The sequence below is a fragment of the Schistocerca piceifrons genome, chromosome 2 (assembly GCF_021461385.2).
Source record: "Schistocerca piceifrons isolate TAMUIC-IGC-003096 chromosome 2, iqSchPice1.1, whole genome shotgun sequence".
NCBI classification, from domain to species: domain Eukaryota; kingdom Metazoa; phylum Arthropoda; class Insecta; order Orthoptera; family Acrididae; genus Schistocerca; species Schistocerca piceifrons.
In genome coordinates this window covers 435,970,184-435,992,316 of record NC_060139.1, presented here as the reverse complement: position 1 = coordinate 435,992,316, position 22,133 = coordinate 435,970,184, and the positions used below count along the sequence as shown (strand labels likewise).

The window sequence follows — 22,133 nt, the reverse complement described above, 5'->3', positions numbered from 1 at the left end:
CTGTGACTAAGTCACTTTAAATGGGTTTGTGAGAGTACACTCATTTTATGTTCACCCCATATTCAGATTTTTACATTTATTTATGTATTGTGAATATTGTTTCTTTACTTGCAATGTTTTACAATAGCTGTCTTAAAACCTTCCATTAAAAATTCTGCAATGCTCTTAGTAAAGAAATAATGTTCATGACAGTTAAATGAATCTACACATCTGAAGATGGTATGCCAGGCATCTTGAAATATCATCAAGGGAAAACAAATGCCTACAGAACTAATAGGTTGCAGCAAGTTCATTGTAAATTAACTTCAGTTTTTACAGCTGCAGTGTTCTAATAAATCCACAATGGACAATAATTATTTATCAATATTGATATGAGAAAGACTCGAAAAACAAAATGTGGCAATGAGATTGACAGTTCCAGTCAAGATGCTATTAGGAGTAACTTTGTGTTCTTGGCCACAGGCAGGTCATTCAAGTATTTTTCAAATCCAGTGGCAGCAAAATTGCACTGCACATGCACAAAGTAAGCAAACCCTTCACTGGCTTACGTCAAGAGCTACAAACTCTAGGTATCATGGGTAGAGTACAACGCAAGTGCCTTTCTCTCTCTCTCACAGATTTCCTCCAATGGCCAGATTGAAACCAATCACAGGCCAAATCTGGCGCACAGGACACCAGCTGTGCATCCATGGCAAAGAGAATTATTTACATAATTTTCAAAATCTTCATAAATCATTTCTATGAGACGTAAATTGGATGGACCAAGAATTTATAATGGAGTAGTAGTAATAACAGTAACCTGGAAGGCATGAATACTAAACTTTGAGTTGGATCCATTAAATAAAATACCATAAAACCATCTAGTGAAAAGTGTAATGGTTTTGTGGGGCAACTGATGAATCAGAAGATAAGTTTGATAAGTGATTGTCAATTCAATTATAAATTGCATTTATTATCAGCAAATGTTTTATTGCAATCACATTTGAAGTGTAAATCAGAAAACTTGAAGTCAATTTTTTTTAAATTTTGGGAATATGTCATTATATCTGGAATTTTCAGTTCCAACATTTCAACTTTCTTGGTCTCCAGAAACTTGAGATCCTTAATTCAACCTCTTTCTGAAGCCTCCTTCTAGAAACTGCCTTCACAGTGTGTTTCCAGTTAAAAGGAAAAGGCTTCAGCAAAAGGCCAAAACATAGGAATAAATAAATAAATAATAAATAAATGGTCTATTTGTCCATGATAACTTAACAGCCATGGGCATAGGCAGTTTACAAACACAAGAACATTAAAAAAGCTTAGAAATAAAGGTAAATTATACACAATATTTACACACAATAACATTAGAAATCCCTAATAGAGTACAAACATCTATCAATTAACAGTTGCTTTAATTTTGTCTTAAATATGTTTCCTTTTAACAATTTTATATTATTTGGCAATCTGTTGTAAAAATGTCTTCCAGCAGAAAATGGACTATGATCTGCAGCTCTTTTATTACTAAATTTTATGTGGTAGTCCTCTCTTTTTCTTGTATTATAATTATGGATTTCACTATTGATTACACTATGCTCCATATCTTATTTTACAAAGAGTATAGATCTGAGAACATACAAAGAATACACTGTTAGTATGTTATACCTAATGAAATATTCTCTACAGGACTGACACTTACTATTATTAGATATTAATCCTAATTGCTCTTTTCTGTGCTCTAAAAGCCCTATCCTTATATACCATTGGTGCCCCACTCCAAATCTCAATGCCATATTGCAGGTGGGAGTGTGTAATTCCAAAATAGATTTGTCTTAAAACAGGTTGCACTATTATGATAGAAAGGTGTTTCAGCAGTTAGGTGTTACAGGAGATTTTTTTACACATGTAGCTCATGTGCTCCTTCCATGTAAGATGTTCATCTACTATAAAACCCAGGAATTTATGTTCATCAATTGTTTCAACTGATACCTCTGGTTCTATATCGACTTGTCTTGATTTATAATTTAGTAGAAACTCCATCAGAATTTTCTTGTCCTTATTTAGTGCCAATTTGTTTTTAGTGAGATATGATGTGAAGAGGCTTATGTTCTCTGCATTATTTTGCACAGCTAACAGTTTTGTAGAGCACCAATGTATGACAGAGATATCATCAGCATAATTTACTAGGTTTGAATTTTGTGGAATTATTATATCATTGATGTACACAATAAACAAAACAGGCCCAATAATGCTTCCCTGAGGGACTCCACAGTTAAGAATTCTATAAGATGATTTTACTGTTTGTGTATGTCTCCCAGTTGTAAAATACAGCTTTACACCTTGTCTCCTGTCAGCAAGGTAGGATCTTAACAGATCTAATGCTACTACTCTGACACCATAAGTTTCTAATTTATGTAGAAGAACAGAATGATTTACAGGGTCAAAAGCCTTGGATTGGTCTAAAAAGGTGCCAATAACTTTGTTTCCTTCAACAAGTTTATTCAATACCACTTGCAAAAATGTAGCTACAGTTGTTATTGTAGACCAGCCCTTCCTGAAACCATGCTAATAGTTTTTTAAATATATTGTACTTGCAGAAAAATGATTCAAGTTGATCAAGAAGTAGCCTTTCCAACAGCTTACTAAGTACTGATGTCAATGAAATAGGCCTATAATTTTGCATACCAGTAGTTTTCCCCTTTTTATGCAGCGGTCTTATTTCAGTGACTTTTAACAGGTCAGGAAAAGACCCCTGACTGAAAGAGCTGTTTATTAAATGTTGCAGTGGCTTTATTAATTCACTACTACATTCTTTCAGAAGTTTCACTGAGATGTCATCCCAGCCACTGGATGTATTTGCTTATAAGTTGGAAATGGTTTTCAGGATTTCCAATTCTGTAACACACCTCAGGAAGAATGAATTACTGCCATTACTGGGATTTAGCACCTGTGGTGGGTCAATCACATCCTCCGTAATCATCTTACTAAACTGGTCTATGAATCTCTCACATACTTTCTTTGGGTCACTCAGCAATTTTTCTTTGTGACTTATTATTATGTTACTGCACCCAAAGGTTTTGGAAGGAATGACATAGTACCAAAACCAAACCACTTTTAACTTAATTTACAGTGACTGTAAAAAACTATATTCTTAACATAAAGCATTTATTTGACTACCTAATTTTTCAATGGAGTCATCATCTTGGACAGTTTCCAGTCTCTGTCCAGGTCATCTTCTTTCTTGCCACCATCTCTCCATTTTCACCTTGGTCCAATCTTCTCCTTTCTTCTGGATGCATTCCTCCACTCCTTTCAGCCATCTGTCTCTCGGTCTTCCTCTTTGTATCTTTCCTTCCAGTTTCATCTCATGTATCCTCCTGGGTATCCTCTTCTCCTCCATTCACTTAACATGCCCATACCATCTCAGCATTGATTTCTCTATCTCCTCCTGTAATGGTTCCACCTTCATTAACCCTCTATTCCTCTCATTTCTTGACCTGTCTGTCTTTGTCACCCCATTACTGTTCCTCAAGAATTTCATCTCACTAGCTTGTACTTTTCTTTTCTCTCTTCCTTTCATAACTGAGGTTTCAGATACACATGTCAGGATCGGGAATACTATGACCAGTATATAACCTTTTTACTGACTTGGGGTACATCTTTGCTCCATATCAGGCTTCTGACACTCTTCTGAAATGCTTCTGCTTTTCTGCCCTGCTCATTTATTTCTCTGTCGTTTTTTTTCATCTTCCTGTATCAGGCTTGATAGGTACTTGAAACTCTCCACTCTCCTCAATAGTTCCCCACCAATTGTTATTTCAGTTGTTCCTCTCTCCTTTGTTCTTGTTGTGATAATCATCTCACTCTTGCTTATACTAAATTTCATCCCATATTCTTGTACTGTTCATTCCCATACATCCAACTGTTCTTGTAATTCCTCCCCCTTATTCTCTCAAATCATCAGATCATCTGCAAACACCATAGCTTTCATATTTCCTTCGCCAATTACTTGTGCTACTGTACTCATTATATCATCCATCACTACAATGAAGAGTAATGGTGAAAGTACACTTCCCTGCCTCATGCCATTCTTCTGTTCAGTCCAAGCTGATCTCTCTCCTCTGACTTACACACAGCTCACACTTCCTTGGTATATTTCCCTTATCCTCCAAATAATCTGTTTTGCTACTCCTCTGTTCTCCAGGGCTTTCCACACTTTGCTTCTACATTCAGTATCATATATTTTTTCAATGTCCAGGAAGGTCATTAGTAGATCTATTCCATATTCGTAATGCTGTTCCTGCAGTTGTCTTACAGCAAAAATTAGATCCACTGTGGACCTTCCTGTTCTGAAGTCATGTTGCTCCTCTCTTATCTTTCCTTCTAATTTGCCTGAATTTGTGCTTCCAAAATTTTTTCAAAAATCTTTGTGCAATGACTCATCAATGTTATCCCTCAATAGTTCTTTCACTCTTTTCTATTTCCCTTCTTAAAGATTGGGACAATTATTCCCTTCTTCCAGTCTTTTGGGATCACCTTCTGTCTCCAAACAATTTTCATCACTCAATATAGCCATTGTGTCTCCTGCTGCTCTCACTATCTCTACACTTAGCTCATCCAGACCTGGTGACTTCCCTCCCTCCATCTTGCCCAGTGCCTCTTCCACTTCTCCCCATGTACGGTCTTTTTCTGTTTGCTGTTCCTCCTCTTTTTTCTCATCAGCTTGTTCCTCCTCATCCAGGTCTCCATTCTGGCTCAGGAGTTCTTCAAAATACTTCTTCCACATAGTCTTGAGTTCCTCCTTATTCTCTACATCTTGGCCACTTTTGTTCACCATTCAGCATAATCTGTCATACCGTTCTTCCTCTTACTTTTAATCATCCCATATAACACCTATTTTGAACCTTCACTATCCTCCTCCATCATTCTGGTCCACTGTTCCATCCACTTTCTTCTCTCCTCTGCCACCACTCTTTTTGCTTCTTTCTCTCTTGCTTGATACTCATCTCTTGTCTCCACTTTTCTCTTCTGGAACCATATCCTAAAGGCTCTATTCTTCTTCTGTACCATATCCATTGTTTTATCATTCCACCAGGGTGTTTCTTTCCACCTCCTTTTGTTGCTTGTTCCCTACATATTGCTTCCACCGGACTTCTGAACGTTCCCTTGAATCTACCCAATTCCTCTTCTAACATTTCTGGTTCATCCTTTATGATGCTTTCCTTTACTACTTGTAGGTACTGTAGCCTGTTTTCTTCCTCCTTCAACTTTCATACCCTTATACATCTTTCCTGGTTTTCTGTCCCTTTATTATCCTTGGGCGTCTCAGGTTCATTACCAGCAAATGGTCGTGACTATCCACGACTTCTGATGGTATTACACTAATGTCAATGATGTCCCTATTCATCTCACTATCTTACAGGAAGTAGTCAACTATTGACTTTCTCTTTAAGTCTTGACTGTACCATGTAATCTTACTGCTCTCTCTTTTCCTGAACCAAGAGTTCCCAACCAGCAAGCCATTCCTTTGACAGAACTCCAATAGTCTTTCGCCTTCCTCATTTCAGCAGCCCCAACTCTCCGGTCTAAACACGCCTTCACAGCCTTGTCTTTCTCTTCTAATGTGTGCATTTAAATCCCCACTACTATACATTCTTCCTTCTCATCTGCTTCTGCATTTCCTCTTCAAACTCTTGTTTCTCCTCAGAAGTGCAACCCACCTGCAGCACATACATTTGTATTGCCTCTATGACTGTCCCCTTTAGTGATATCTTGATCTTCATCATCCTATCACTTATTCTCTTCATTTCCTCTTTTAATCCATTTCTTACTACTATTCCCACTCCATTTCTCCTTCCTTCCTATTTTCCATTCCAGTACAGTCGGTGGCCTTTCCTCAGTTCTCTCCTTCCTTGTCCTTTCCATCTCATTCCAGCTAACCCCAATATGTCTAACTTCTTTCTTTCCATCATGTCTACCATCCCCTCCACCTTTCCAGTCAATGTTTGTATATTTAGTGTTTCAAATGTTAGTTCATGTTTATAGCCGATTTGTCATTGATTAAATCCATCCTTTCTGAGGCTCATTCTATTTTTGAAAGCAGAAATCATAATCCACTACTGGCTTGCTGGGCCTATCGTAGCTTCACCAGAGCCCCATTAGCCATCACTTTTCAGGGTTCCTGTAGGACCTTCACAGCTACCGTAGCGGTCCCGGGGCACACACAGTCCCCACTGTACATCACTCCTACACTCCCTCAACTTGGACCATGGGTTGGACTTGTGGGAGACTTGGAGTATCCATGTGTAAAAAGTTCATGACATTTTAGTGGTACTAATTAAGAAGCTAAACACGATGTTCTGACAGTCTTTTTTGTCTTCCTTGGCAAATGCAACTGATATAAAATTCTTGGATTCCATTTGAATAAGTTTCTCACAAAGTGATAACATTTTGAAGATTCAACTGGTGAACTGTTGAGACAGCATCTGTCTTATCTTTATATCAAAAGGAGCAGTTCTCTTTCCTCCAGGGACTCTCTTTGAGGATTGGCGGAGCAGGGAGGGGTGATTGTGCTCAAGTGTATGTGTTGTCAAGACAACCTCTAAATATAGCTTAGAAAAGATTGATTTTGAACAGACTATAGTCCTACGCAGGACCAATAGATTCTGTGACAGCATGACAAATGAGACCTGCAAAATGTGTACCATTGGTTGCCTCATAAACAGATACAAAGCTATGAACTGAGCTTCATTTGAGACTCACAATTGCTCACAATATAATGTGAGTGTACACAGCTGAGAGAAGGCAAACAGAATGAAAGGTGAAGCCCAATGCCCAATGGACCTTGAAGGAACTTGAATACCAACCAGGGTCTCTGAGAGGTTTTCCTTTGTTGTAAGGTAAATGCCGAAACTTCAAATCTGCTCCCACATATTCCCAATTGGGGTTCCCCTAGCCCTAATACCAGGAACACATGACACATACAGTCTCAATAACCATGTACCGAAATTGTTTATAGTAAATATTTCAGTTCCTATCACCCCCCCCCCCCCCAAAGAGGTATTTCCTCTCCACCTATTCCCCTCACCCCCCCCTCCCCTCCTGTGTCCCTTCCCTCCTAACCTACCTGGTGGCACTGGTTGATCCAAAGTACTTCTTGGTACCCTCTACATGAAGGTAACATAGTTAATATCCCAACACATTACCTGAAGACAATGAGATTAATAATCATGACTTTTTGAACAAACTTACCCACATGGAACTACAAGAACCTCACATCAGTTCAGATCACCAGGAAAGATAATGAGATCATGTTGAGTATCTCTATGGGGCAGAGGCAGGCTGATGTATTAAGCTCTGACAGAAGCTATGGACAAGAAATGTTAAGCTTCTTAGCTCTTTGGCCTTTCTGCAGCAGTTTCAAGATCAGGCTGTCTTATCTAAGTTTTCTGACTGTGGCATCAAGTAAACATGGTCAAAACAAAGTGGATTTTATGCTACCCAAGTACAGCCATTGTGAGTGCACATATTAAGCAAACAGGTGGTTGTTCAGTATTTTGTGTATGCTGTTCTTGTGTTACTTGCCCCTCACTAAGCTATTTTCAACATGTACAATGGGTTGGAAGATGACATTTCTTATGCTTACAGTGAGTTTCATAACAGGACAGTATGACACAGCTAAACAAGTACAGCAGACTGAGAGGGATGTGAATGTGGAGCATAAATCTTTGTCTACAGGACTATAATAAATCTTGAAGAAAAGGAAATAGACACAGGAACAAAATCAGTGTTGATGAAAGGTCTTATTCTGCCAGCCCTTGAAAAGCATTCTGAAATACAAGATTATTAATGGCATGGTACAGCCTCTTCACAGTCTATCAATAATTCAAGAACAGTCTTAATCACATTTATTATTGTTATAATACCACCATTCAGTCTCAACCCAATGTAGGGGTCATCTTCTGGGTGTTTACACCATTGGTCGACTGCTGGTGGAGTCACTCCTGTCTACATAACAGCAGGAAACATGATATAGTTTCCTGCTGTTATGTAGACAGTAGTGACTCCACCAGCAGTCGACCAATGGTGTAAATGCCCAGAAGATGACCCCTACGTCAGGTTGACACTGGTTGGCGGTATTGTAACAATAATAAATGCGATTAAGACTGTTCTTGATTTATTGATTAATCATACTAATCGCTGCTTCTCTCCACAATCATGTTGTCCAAAAATCTTCACAGTCTGCCCATGGAAGCAGCAGAACAATTAAGATGTGAACCCTGCAAGACCATAAACATTTCAGAAGTGCTGATAATAATCATAATTGAATCAAAACACAATGTGCTTTGCATGTTCCATGGTGATAAAGACATTATTTTGCTGCCAGTTGATGAAGGCAATGTGACTGTCTGCAATGTACTTCCAAGTTCCAATGGAAACTTCATCAATTTGCTGGAGGATTAAGCATACAAGAAACTCAGGAATGTGGAACACTGGTCCTGATGACAAATACCATTGCTCTTTTGAAGAACTTATTTTGCCCCAGGAATGGATAATACATCTCAAAGTACCAAACACCCTTGTTTCTATAGCCGTCTGAAAGTTGACTAGGACACAATGCTTCCTGGGGTAAATAGTAAATGCTGTAAGCTTGTTGAATCAAATGGTCAAATATCTGTCATAACTACTGAGACAAAGTTTATCATGTGAAGAAATCATACACATTCATGAGATAGCTTAATATTGCATGATTCAGCAAGAGTTTCCTGTCAGGGAGCTTTAATGTGGCATAGTTATTCACTTGAGTCTCTCTGAAAGGTTCACAGCAGTTTGACCCATAAATGATGAGACTTTTCCAACATGGTCTCACCACCACCCACTCACAGCATTTGAGTAGTGGTACAAGAAACTGAGGTGATATGGTTATGGGTTCTGGTACAGAAGTTGTTAATGTATGCATCAAACATTTTGATGGAATTGTTATTGAAACTATGCACTTCAGACCCAAATACACTCCTGGAAATGGAAAAAAGAACACATTGACACCGGTGTGTCAGACCCACAATACTTACTCCGGACACTGTGAGAGGACTGTACAAGCAATGATCACACGCACGGCACAGCGGACACACCAGGAACCGCGGTGTTGGCCGTCGAATGCCGCTAGCTGCGCAGCATTTGTGCACCACCGCCGTCAGTGTCAGCCAGTTTGCCTTGGCATACGGAGCTCCATCGCAGTCTTTAACACGGGTAGCATGCCGCGACAGCGTGGACGTGAACCGTATGTGCAGTTGACGGACTTTGAGCGAGGGCGTATAGTGGGCATGCAGGAGGCCGGGTGGACGTACCGCCGAATTGCTCAACACGTGGGGCGTGAGGTCTCCACAGTACATCGATGTTGTCGCCAGTGGTCGGCGGAAGGTGCACGTGCCCGTCGACCTGGGACCGGACCGCAGCGACGCACGGATGCACGCCAAGACCGTAGGATCCTACGCAGTGCCGTAGGGGACCGCACCGCCACTTCCCAGCAAATTAGGGACACTGTTGCTCCTGGGGTATCGGCGAGGACCATTCGCAACCGTCTCCATGAAGCTGGGCTACGGTCCCGCACACCGTTAGGCCGTCTTCCGCTCACGCCCCAACATCGTGCAGCCCGCCTCCAGTGGTGTCGCGACAGGCGTGAATGTAGGGACGAATGGAGACGTGTCGTCTTCAGCGATGAGAGTCGCTTCTGCCTTGGTGCCAATGATGGTCGTATGCGTGTTTGGCGCCGTGCAGGTGAGCGCCACAATCAGGACTGCATACGACCGAGGCACACAGGGCCAACACCCGGCATCATGGTGTGGGGAGCGATCTCCTACACTGGCCGTACACCACTGGTGATCGTCGAGGGGACACTGAATAGTGCACGGTACATCCAAACCGTCATCGAACCCATCGTTCTACCATTCCTAGACCGGCAATGGAACTTGCTGTTCCAACAGGACAATGCACGTCCGCATGTATCCCGTGCCACCCAACGTGCTCTAGAAGGTGTAAGTCAACTACCCTGGCCAGCAAGATCTCCGGATCTGTCCCCCATTGAGCATGTTTGGGACTGGATGAAGCGTCGTCTCACGCGGTCTGCACGTCCAGCACGAACGCTGGTCCAACTGAGGTGCCAGGTGGAAATGGCATGGCAAGCCGTTCCACAGGACTACATCCAGCATCTCTACGATCGTCTCCATGGGAGAATAGCAGCCTGCATTGCTGCGAAAGGTGGATATACACTGTACTAGTGCCGACATTGTGCATGCTCTGTTGCCTGTGTCTATGTGCCTGTGGTTCTGTCAGTGTGATCATGTGATGTATCTGACCCTAGGAATGTGTCAATAAAGTTTCCCCTTCCTGGGACAATGAATTCACGGTGTTCTTATTTCAATTTCCAGGAGTGTATTTCTACAGACATGTTGATTACACCATCTGTGGCCACATGGCAATGAGGTCATGGTTAAATTTGTTGGACTTATCAGTATCATCTATTAAATATGGAATTCACTATGGAAGTAAAGTAAGATATTAAGTCACACTGTGTAAGGAAAACAACTTGTGCATATCAGTATTTATGTGCATACTGAAGAGAGTCTATTAATGTGACCTCTACTTTATGTCATATCCCATGACTTCTGAAAGGCATTCAGTACCATTCTGCACTACTGCCCAGTGAATATGAAAGCACCCCGAAAATAAGACCAGCTTTGTGATTGGATTGAAGAGTTCTTAACAAACAGAACACAGTATGTCATTCTCAATAGAGAGATACAAACATAGCATCATGCATACCCAAAAGGTGTGTTATAGGAGCATTACTCTTCACTATATATGACAACTGAATAATGCCACTGTTGTGCATAAATAGACAGGATGGCCTATTATTGTATGACTGCACAGTTGCTGAAGAATCATTTGAAGCAGTTACATCCATTAAATAACTGAGAGCATGCTTACAGAATGATTTAAAGTGGAACAATTATATAAAAGTAGTTGTCAGAAAGGTAGGTGCCTGAATAAGATTCATTGGAGGAACCACCAGAAAGGGTAGTCCACCTACAAAGGCAATACCAGTACATTACAATACCCTCCTTTGACCAATACCTGAGTACTGCTCATCGGTTTGGGACCATTCCTAGATAGAATAGATAGGAGGGAGTAGAGAAGTTACAAAGACAAGCAACATATTTTGTCACAAGTTCATTTAATAAGCACAGGAGTGTTGTGGAGAGGCTCATTCAGCTCTAGCAACTGACACTACATGAGATACGTTGTGCATCACAGTATGGGTTTTGTTAAAATTTGAGAGATTTATGTTCATGTGTAGGCCTACCAACAATTACTTTTGCTGCACAAATGAAACAGAGGATGTGGGGGGTGCGGGGGGGGGGGGGGGGGGGGGTAGGGTGTGAGGAGAGAGGGAAGTGACGTTATCCCCTGCCGCACACCTTAAGCCTTAAGTTGGCTTGCAGAGTACAGATATAGAAATAAATTGAGATGTACAGAAATTAGTCATTTTGGGAATTCAGTGATTCCATAGCACTACAGTTCCATTGTAAATCTCTACAATCTCTGCAATCAGATGCCTTGGTAAGGCCACAGAAGATAACAGTCGAGTACTTTTTCTTTTTAAGCTCTATCAGTCTTCATCAGAGAGTTAATTGTGGCTATCTCTGTGAAGACTCTGATTCTGAAAAAGTCTTCAGTTTGCTCACCACATTCAGATAAAAAACATAAAGGGGTTGAATATTATAAATACCGGGTGATCAAAAAGTCAGTATAAATTTGAAAACTTAATAAACCATGGAATAATGTAGATAAAGAGGTAAAAACTGACAGGAACATCAGTGACTGCGCATGACAATTGTGTATAAGAGGAGCTATAATGAGAGAGAGAATCAGATGTGCCAGCAGTCACAGCATGTTGATGTTACCTGAAAAGGCACTTTTAGTGAAGCTGTATTATCAGAATGGGGAATGTGCTAGTTCAGCGTTACAATCCTATCGCCATAGGAAGGGGATTCGAATGGGTAAATGTCCGTTGACAAATGCAGCTGTGGTGAGAATGATTTCGAAGTTTGAAGCCATGGGTTGTTTAGATGATAGACCCCATACTGGCCAACTGAGCACAAGTCATAATGCTGCTGAGACAGTTCAGGAAGAAATGGAGACTGTAGCGAGTTCATCTATGCACGGGGAAGTCAGTGCTCATGCAGTCGCACATCGCACCATCATTCCATACACTACTGTTTGGTTGGCACTTAGGCATACCCTCCAATGCTGTCCATACAAAATCCATTGGCATCATGAACTGTTACCTGGCAATTTAGTGAAGCGGAGGGCATTTGCGGTGTGGGTGTTTCGAAAGATGGCGGAAGATGACGATTGGTTAAGTAACGTGTTGTGGACCGACAAAGCTCATTTCACGCTCCGAGGGTCTGTCAACACCCACAACTGCAGAATTTGGGCTACCGAAAATACTAGAACTATCGTGGAAACTCCACTGCACAACAAGAAAGTCACGGTATGGGTTGAATTTACCACATCTACCGTTATCGGGCCTTTTTTCTTCAGGGAAATGCATGATTCTGGTTTTGTTATTGCTACCGTGATGGGTGAGAGGTACGCCGATATGTTACAGAATCGCATCATCCCCAGCCTGGCTAATAAACACCTGCTGGAATGTACGATTTTTATGCAGGATGGCGCTCCAACCCATATTGCTAGACATGTGAAAGATCTCTTGCACGTGTCATTTGGTGATGATCATGTGCTCAGCCGCCACTTTCATCATGCTTGGCCTCCCAGGTCCCCAGACCTCAGTCCATGTGGTTATTGGCTTTGGGGTTACCTGAAGACGCAAGTGTATCGTGATCGACTGACATCTCTAGGGATGCTGAAAGACAACATCCGACGCCAATGCTTCACCATAACTCCGGACATGCTTTACAGTGCTGTTCACAACATTATTCCTTGACTAAAGCTATTGTTGAGGAATGATGGTGGACATATTGAGCATTTCCTTGAAAAACATCATCTTTGCTTTATCTCACCTTGTTATGCTAATTATTGCTATTCTGATCAGATGAAGTGCCATCTGTCGGACATTTTTTGAACTTTTGTATTTTTTTTGTTCTAATAAAACCCCATGTCATTCCAAGCATGTGTGTCAATTTGTATCTCTCTATCTACATTATTCCGTGATTTATTCACTTTTCAAATTTATACTGACTTTTTGATCACCCAGTAATTAAATGGACATGATCACAGGCCCTCCATTACAGATTCACATCTTTAAGTGCAGCACAATCAGCTGCGTCTAACTGTTGTTTATCCACAGTCATTGAAAATTTCATTGTATATACTTAAATTTTAAGGTAATAACTGTGGCAGGGAAAATTATAGGAAGTATATTTAATCTGTAGTAAAAATAATTTTTTTTGCAAATTCAAGGATACATCAAAATCATAGGTGCAATATATTTTGAAATATCTCAGGAAAGCCTGTATGGTGTGTTGTGACTGACTATAGAGTAGGGAGATATTTATAGTCACAAACCTTAGAATAAAGTAAACTACAACAGAAATTTCTCTTTACCTCTCATAAATATGTAGCCCTCCTTTGATGTAGAACCAATAAGAAGTGGTATTTCTTGCTTAGAGTTTTGAGATAGAATTAGAGGATGTTTTGGAAGAAAGCAGCTATTACTTGCATATTTCTCAACTGTTGGTGGGAAAACTACTTCAAATTTATATTTCATGTCCTGGAAACAAACACAAGGTGTTACTTGATCAAATAGCCATAGCAGATTCTAGTGATAATGTTACAGAAAGAAACAGTACACAGTCTTTAATATTACCCATATTCCACCTGATTAATTATGTGTAGTTCTTGAAATAGAAATGCTCTGTTATTAATACATCCATTCATTCACTGTGTCTTGCAAATCCCATTATGAGAAAAATTCGGAAAAGTGAAATCAGTTGAGATACACACCAATCAAGAGTAGTAACCAACAGAAACTTATTCCAAAGACTGTATTAACAATTAACTATCCTTAAATGACAACATTATGAACTGTATATGAATGAACATAATGTGGTGATGCACAAATCCATTTTTGAATGCTTCACCCATCTGCTGTGACAAATGGGAGGGGATTGGGGACGCAAGCACCAAGCAGACAAACCATCAACCATCATCGCATACTGCACTCAGTGTGGAGCAGTAGTATATCTCAGGCTCACCTGTTTTCCAAGCATGGGGTTTTTCCCAAAAAGCCATGTGGCAGCAGGCATTCTTATTGATGGCACTTCCTGCAGGGATGCCTAGGAACACAGACAATGGGGCATGCTCTTCCAAGTTTTGTTAGTGATTGTAAAAATATGTATGTTCCTGTGATATCACACATTTTATGGCTTGTTGAGTGATTAGTTTAGGTTCAAACCAGAAGATGACAAGTGGGTAAGTCAGACTGGTAATGAATAAATACATAGCATGGCACAGCATTCACCTATGGAGAGCTGGTGGTAGGTAAACAAAGGGCTTGAGGTGTTTTTATGCATGCAAAAAAATATTCACCAGTGACTGAAGACTACAGACACGGAACATCTGGCTATCAGAGTCCCTTCAACTGAACTGATGGTGCAAATTGCATTCTAGACCTTGTATCAATTGGCAAAGAGGTGACACAGTAACATACATGTGCACCCGCTGTACTTAGTAGTCTCCTCTATGAATGCACTGCATAATGATTATATTAAAAAATTATGGACTAGGAGTTCCATGTCAGTGTTGATTTCAGAACTAATGAAATTTTCAAGCTATGTATCACTCCCTAAATGAGGCCAAACATTTGCTTATTCAAAATTAGGGGCAGATTATTATTGCTGGTGTTGAACTGAACAGTGTAACTTGTCAATGAGATTCTTTCTTTTAACTGAATAAATATTTATTTTTGTGATAAGTAGTAAGTTTTTACATGTGAAAGAGGTCGTGGGCCATTCAGTTCTACCCATTCCTATGTAACATTTATTTGGAGCAGATTAGTTGGTGCAATGTCTCTGCAATATCCTTTCTTCCAGGTGTGCTAGTTCTGCAGGTTCGCAGGAGAGCTTCTGTGAAGTTTGGAAGGTAGGAGACAAGGTACTGGAGGAATTAGAGCTGTGAGGACGGGGTGTGAGTCATGCTTGGGTACCTCAGTTGGTAGAGCACTTGCCCCACGAAAGGCAAAGGTCCCGAGTTTGAGTCTCGGTCTGGCACACAGTTTTAATCTGCCAGGAAGTTTCATATCAGTGCACACTCCACTGTAGAGTGAAAATTTCATTCTAAAATGCTTGATTCTGGCCACGTGAACCTCTGCAAATAATTCACATGAAAGACACCTACAGGGAGAAAGTGTGCATGTGGGTTGCGATGTCAAGCCATGGAATCATTGGTCTGCTACAGTAACTGGTGAATGCAATTTACACATGCTGCAAAGCCAGTTCTTTCCTCAACTCATGGCCTCATGTCATCCATTGCAGACACAATGGTTCATGCAGGATGGAGCACACCCCCATTCTGCCGATGTTGTGCTTGATTTCCTACAGGAAAGACTTGGCCTTAGGGTATTATCAAACACATTTCCAGAATGTTATGCAGGAGGAGGAATGTGGCCACCCCACAGCCCAGACATTAACCTATGTGGCTTCTTCCTTTAAGGGTTCCTTAAAGAGAAAGTGTGCCACAGAAAACCCAAAAATGCAGTGAAACTTATGGCCATCATTGTGGAGTTATGCCATGCCATTACAGAAGATTTATGTCGGAGAGTCATCACAAATGCATGTGTGCGACTTGAAGAAATTGTAAACCAAAATGGTAGTCATATTGAATATGTGATTCATTAGGTTGTATTTCCAAGCTGTATTCTTTACTCCTAGATCAATAAATTACAAATATTGTCAACAACGAATGTGTTATTCATGAAACAAATCAGATGGCTTATCATGTGCCAACCTGTATAATTCCATACAGTATTTTATAAGGACTGTTTCAGAATGTTGTTACTCCAAGGGCTGAGCATTGTGGAACCTTAAATGTCATATTAAATTCAGTTTCAAACACTACTTTGAGTTTGATTGTTTCTCATGCACAACTTTAGTCAAGTATATCCAAGGGCTATAAAAAATTCATCCATATGGGCTGCATACAGCATAATTTTTCTGCAAATGGCCAACCACCAAATAATTCTGCAAACCATCAAGGTAACCAAATGAACTGCCTATTGATAGTATATCAATGGAAGTGAGTGAAGTAATAAAGTGCTTAACATGAAACAGACTTATCATATATGCTAATCTAATCAGTCCTTGATTAATGGTAACTGCTCAATAATAAATGGGTTTTAAGGGTGTCAGTAGGTACCTGAAATATGAATATGTTAATTTTCTGAGTTACAGTGTAGTGCAAAGAAAAATATAATATCTTCAATGAATTCTGACAAAGCAGATAACCCGTAAAGTAGCATTTTTAGAGTTCAAAGAATGTTTTAAAATAGTACCACACTGATGTCTGCTATCTAAATGATGCAATATCTAGACAGAATACCAATTAGACTGAAGTCTTCTTGCTGGGAAAAATGCAACATATTATCCTGGACCAAGAAATAATTCTGAGTGTTTCACATGGATGTCTGTTTGAGCCACCATAGTTCATATTAAATATTATGAACTAACTTATTTTGTATGAGTAGTGTGATGAGTTTCATGTTTATGTATGTTTGCAACTGTGGCAGTGGTTATTTTAAAGTTTTGATGATTGCAGGATGTTGTTCTTGCACATATTTTAAGAATGTAGGAGCATACATTTGTAAATACCTAAAAGCCAAAATCTGCTGATTGTTGAGTAAATAACAGTGATTTTCTAACAGCAAGGTAGAAAATGGAATTGTCCTTCAATAAGTTTTTAGCTTTCAAGGCCAAAAATGGAAAAATTTACTAACTGAAATGTACTTATCAACCAAGAAGTACATAATTAATCTATAAATAAAACTTTTACTAATGTTAAATCAGGTATTGTTGAACAATAAACATTAACATCCAGTTGCACCTTCTTGCAGAGTGTGTGTTGCTTAGTTAATTAGGTGTTTATTCATCCTCAGGCTGTTTATTTATTTATTATTTGTCCATGGACTCTAGCTGATATTTTTCAGCTGAGACTATTGGGTACGTCATAGAATTTTGTAGGTAGACAGATGTAACATTTGTGTTCTAATGGTATTTACAATGTTATATTACATCAAAGCTCAAATACAATGTATATACAAAAAATGTGCAATAAACAAAACAGGATTATACTTTACAGGCACATAAAAGCTTAATGCATATTTTCTGTTACAATACAGAAGCAGTATTTAGTTTCAGTTGTAATACTCACTCATACTATATTCACACTTGTCTATGAGATACACTTTTAAACTTTTTTTTAAGTAAATTCCTTTTTAGTAGCTTGTTGAGGGACCACTTCATCTGAAGCACTCATTGTCAGTTAGTGATTTTGCTGTCTTGTATAATCATTTTCCTTTCTTCTTGTTGAATGGTGATGTATAGCTTTATTTAAGAGGTGTTTTTACATTTGCTCTTTAACTAATATTTCCTGTCTGTGAAACGAGGAGGAGCAATATGGCTCCAAACAGGTAGCCAATATAGGGGAGTTCTTTTAAGACAGACTCTAACTACTCTTATGGTCTCATTCAGTTTGGTCTCAATCTTCTTCATGTGGTGGCTGTTTAACCAGACTGGAGTGCAGTGTTCAGCAACCAAGTGCACAACATTATGGCTGCATACTGCATATTTTGCTGCAGTGTTTTCTAAATGTTTTTTTAAAGGTAATGTTCAGTTCACTGTTATCCCCAAATATTTTGGGAAAGGATTATAGTGAACTAAGTACCTGTTGAAGTATGTATAATAAAATTTTAGCCAGTCCCCATCTTCGACTGTACAGTGACCTGGCTGATGCTGCTCTGCGGGGGCTAAAGTCTTATCTCCCCCACAAACATTAGCAGAAGTATTTTTGACAAACAGTTTCAAAATTGATGACATGTGGAGAGAGCATTGGAAAGTCCTGAAACTGTGTCAATCTCAATCCATTATCGACCTCGCTTCACCACTACCCCGAATGGAACTGCCTTGCCAGGTGTGGAAAACCATCAATAGAATAAGAACATCACATGGCGTTTGTCATGACTCATTCTATAAATGGGGAATAAAAAAGTCACCAACCTTCATCAGACTGTTCACCACATTGTCACTGAATGCTCAATGTAATCTCTCCCCTACTTGCTACTTCCATCTATTGTCTGATTTAAAGCTTTTTATGAAGATTTGAGAGGAGCAAATATTACAATAAACATTCAAGTTTACTTAGATTGTCATGTTGAGATGGCTCCAGTTCTTCTTGTCTAGGAGTCTGATTCTTGAACCTGAAACTCTGACATTATAAGTGCTCGCGAATGGATTGAACTAAATAAATTTGAAGATTGTTGTGCAGAATTTTTGTTTTTATGTAATATATTTTCTCACATTTTAGTATATCATACAGTCTTTTGATTTTTCACATTAACAAAGCCGAAATTACATTGTTCACACAAAAATAAAAAAATACGTCCCATCACATCAGAGGCATGCTTACAACTCTCGACTCCGCAGAAATAACAATATTCCAAAGGGTTTACAATTTTTCTTAACAAATGAATTTCTACTAGTTTGTGTTACATTGCTAATCTTGATTATTATTTCATAAATGAATCCAGAAATAAACATAGTAAACAGTGCAGGATACCATTATTAATAAGAGAAATTTTATGTCTGCAAATATTTGTAATTTCAAATGTTTCTAAAAAAAAGTAATTTTAACTGTGCAGTCAGACCTAGTACTCATCAATTATAACATTGAGATGAAAATATTTTATAAAACAATTCCTTTTCATAAATTTCAGCTTAATATATCACATCCAACGAAAGTTTTCAGAAAAACAACTGAGATAATAGTGATGTCAATATAATAGAGGGAAACATTCCACGTGGGAAAAATTATATATAAAAACAAAGATGAGGTGACTTACCGAACGAAAGCACTGGCAGGTCGATAGACACACAAGCAAACACAAACATACACACAAAATTCTAGCTTTCGCAACCAACGGTTGCCTCATCAGGAAAGAGGGAAGGAGAGGGAAAGATGAAAGGATGTGGGTTTTAAGGGAGAGGGTAAGGAGTCATTCCAATCCCGGGAGCGGAAAGACTTACCTTAGTGGGGAAAAAGGACAGGTATACACTCGCACACACACACATATCCATCCACACATACAGACACAAGCAGACATATTTAAAGACAAAGAGTTTGGGCAGAGATGTCAGTCGAGGCGGAACTGTAGAGGCAAAGAAGTTGCTGAAAGACAGGTGAGGTATGAGTGGCAGCAACTTGAAATTAGCGGAGATTGAGGCCTGGCGGATAACGAGAAGAGAGGATATACTGAAGGGCAAGTTCCCATCTCCGGAGTTCGGATAGGTTGGTGTTGGTGGGAAGTATCCAGATAACCCGGACGGTGTAACACTGTGCCAAGATGTGCTGGCTGTGCACCAAGGCATGTTTAGCCACAGGGTGATCCTCATTACCAACAAACACTGTCTGCCTGTGTCCATTCATGCGAATGGACAGTTTGTTGCTGGTCATTCCCACATAGAATGCATCACAGTGTAGGCAGGTCAGTTGGTAAATCATGTAAGTGCTTTCACACGTGGCTCTGCCTTTGATCGTGTACACCTTCCGGGTTACAGGACTGGAGTAGGTGGTGGTGGGAGGGTGCATGGGACAGGTTTTGCACCGGGGGCGGTTACAAGGATAGGAGCCAGAGGGTAGGGAAGGTGGTTTGGGGATTTCATAGGGATGAACTAACAGGTTACGAAGGTTAGGTGGATGGCAGAAAGACACTCTTGGCGGAGTGGGGAGGATTTCATGAAGGATGGATCTCATTTCGGGGCAGGATTTGAGGAAGTCGTATCCCTGCTGGAGAGCCACATTCAGAGTCTGGTCCAGTCCCGGAAAGTATCCTGTCACAAGTGGGGCACTTTTGTGGTTCTTCTGTGGGGGATTCTGGGTTTGAGGGGATGAGGAAGTGGCTCTGGTTATTTGCTTCTGTACCAGGTCGGGAGGGTAGTTGCGGGATGCAAAAGCTGTTGTCAGGTTGTGGGTGTAATGATTCAGGGATTCCGGACTGGAGCAGATTCATTTGCCACGAAGACCTAGGCTGTAGGGAAGGGACCGTTTGATGTGGAATGGGTGGCAGCTGTCATAATGGAGGTACTGTTGCTTGTTGGTGGGTTTGATGTGGACGGACGTGTGAAGTTGGCCATTGGACAGGTGGAGGTCAACGTCAAGGAAAGTGGCATGGGATTTGGAGTAGGACCAGGTGAATCTGATGGAACCAAAGGAGTTGAGGTTGGAGAGGAAATTCTGGAGTTCTTCTTCACTGTGAGTCCAGATCATGAAGATGTCATCAATAAATCTGTACCAAACTTTGGGTTGGCAGACCTGGGTAACCAAGAAGGCTTCCTCTAAGCGACCCATGAATAGGTTGGCGTACGAGGGGGCCATCCTGGTACCCATGGCTGTTCCCTTTAATTGTTGGTATGTCTGGCTTTCAAAAGTGAAGAAGTTGTGGGTAAGGATGAAGCTGGCTAAGGTAATGAGGAAAGAGGTTTTAGGTAGGGTGGCAGGTGATCGGCGTGAAAGGAAATGCTCCATCGCAGCAAGGCCCTGGACGTGCGGAATATTTGTGTATAAGGAAGTGGCATCAATGGTTACATGGATGGTTTCCGGGGGTAACAGATTGGGTAAGGATTCAAGGAAGTGGTTGGTGTCTTTGATGAAGGATGGGAGACTGCATGTAATGGGTTGAAGGTGTTGATCTACGTAGGCAGAGATATGTTCTGTGGGGGCTTGGTAACCAGCTACAATGGAGCGGCCGGGATGATTGGGTTTGTGGATTTTAGGAAGAAGGTAGAAGGTAGGGGTGCGAGGTGTCGGTGGGGTCAGGAGGTTGATGGAGTCAGGTGAAAGGTTTTGCAGGGGGCCTAAGGTTCTGAGGATTCCTTGAAGCTCCGCCTAGACATCGGGAATGGGGTTACCTTGGCAAACTTTGTATGTGGCATTGTCTGAAAACTGACGCAGTCCCTCAGCCACATACTCCTGACGATCAAGTACCACGGTCGTGGAACCCTTGTCCGCCGGAAGAATGACGATGGATCGGTCAGCCTTCAGATCACGGATAGCCTGGGCTTCAGCAGTGGTGATGTTGGGTGTAGGATTAATGTTTTTTAAGAAGGATTGAGATGCAAGGCTGGAAGTCAGAAATTCCTGGAAGGTTTGGAGAGGGTGATTTTGAGGAAGAGGAGGTGGGTCCCGCTGTGACGGAGGACGGAACTGTTCCAGACAGGGTTCAATTTGGATGGTGTCTTGGGGAGTTGGATCATTAGGAGTAGGATTAGGATCATTTTTCTTCGTGGCAAAGTGATATTTCCAGCAGAGAGTACGAGTGTAGGACAGTAAATCTTTGACGAGGGCTGTTTGGTTGAATCTGGGAGTGGGGCTGAAGGTGAGGCCTTTGGATAGGACAGAGGTTTCGGATTGGGAGAGAGGTTTGGAGGAAAGGTTAACTACTGAATTAGGGTGTTGTGGTTCCAGATTGTGTTGATTGGAATTTTGAGGTTTTGGAGGGAGTGGAGCTGGAAGTGGGAGATTGAGTAGATGGGAGAGACTGAGTTTGTGTGCAATGAGAGGAGGTTGAGGTTTGCTGGAAAGGTTGTGAAGGGCAAGTGAGTTGCCTTTCCAGAGGTGGGAAACCAAGAGATTGGATAGTTTTTTGAGGTGGAGGGTGGCATGCTGTTCTAATTTACGGTTGGCCTGTAGGAGGATGCTCTGAACAGCCGGTGTGGATGTGGGAGAGGAAAGATTAAGGACTTTTATTAAGGATAGGAAAGTGTAACATAAGGTGAAATGAAAATGAAAATAAAAATATATGGGGAGAGATAAAGGTGAACTGGAAAGTAACTGGAGATCTGGAATGAAAAAAGGCGAAAGGGTGTTGG

The 22,133-nt window shown here is 40.6% G+C and overlaps 1 protein-coding gene across 1 annotated transcript in view; it reads right to left on the bottom strand.

Annotated features, from left to right (window-relative positions):
* LOC124776510 (esterase FE4-like) overlaps positions 1-22,133 on the bottom strand; it is a 182,406-nt gene that overhangs the window by 51,737 nt on the left and 108,536 nt on the right. The window contains exon 6 of the mRNA XM_047251532.1: positions 13,603-13,768. Coding sequence (XP_047107488.1) covers positions 13,603-13,768 — 166 coding nt within the window. The remainder of the gene's footprint in view (positions 1-13,602; positions 13,769-22,133) is intronic.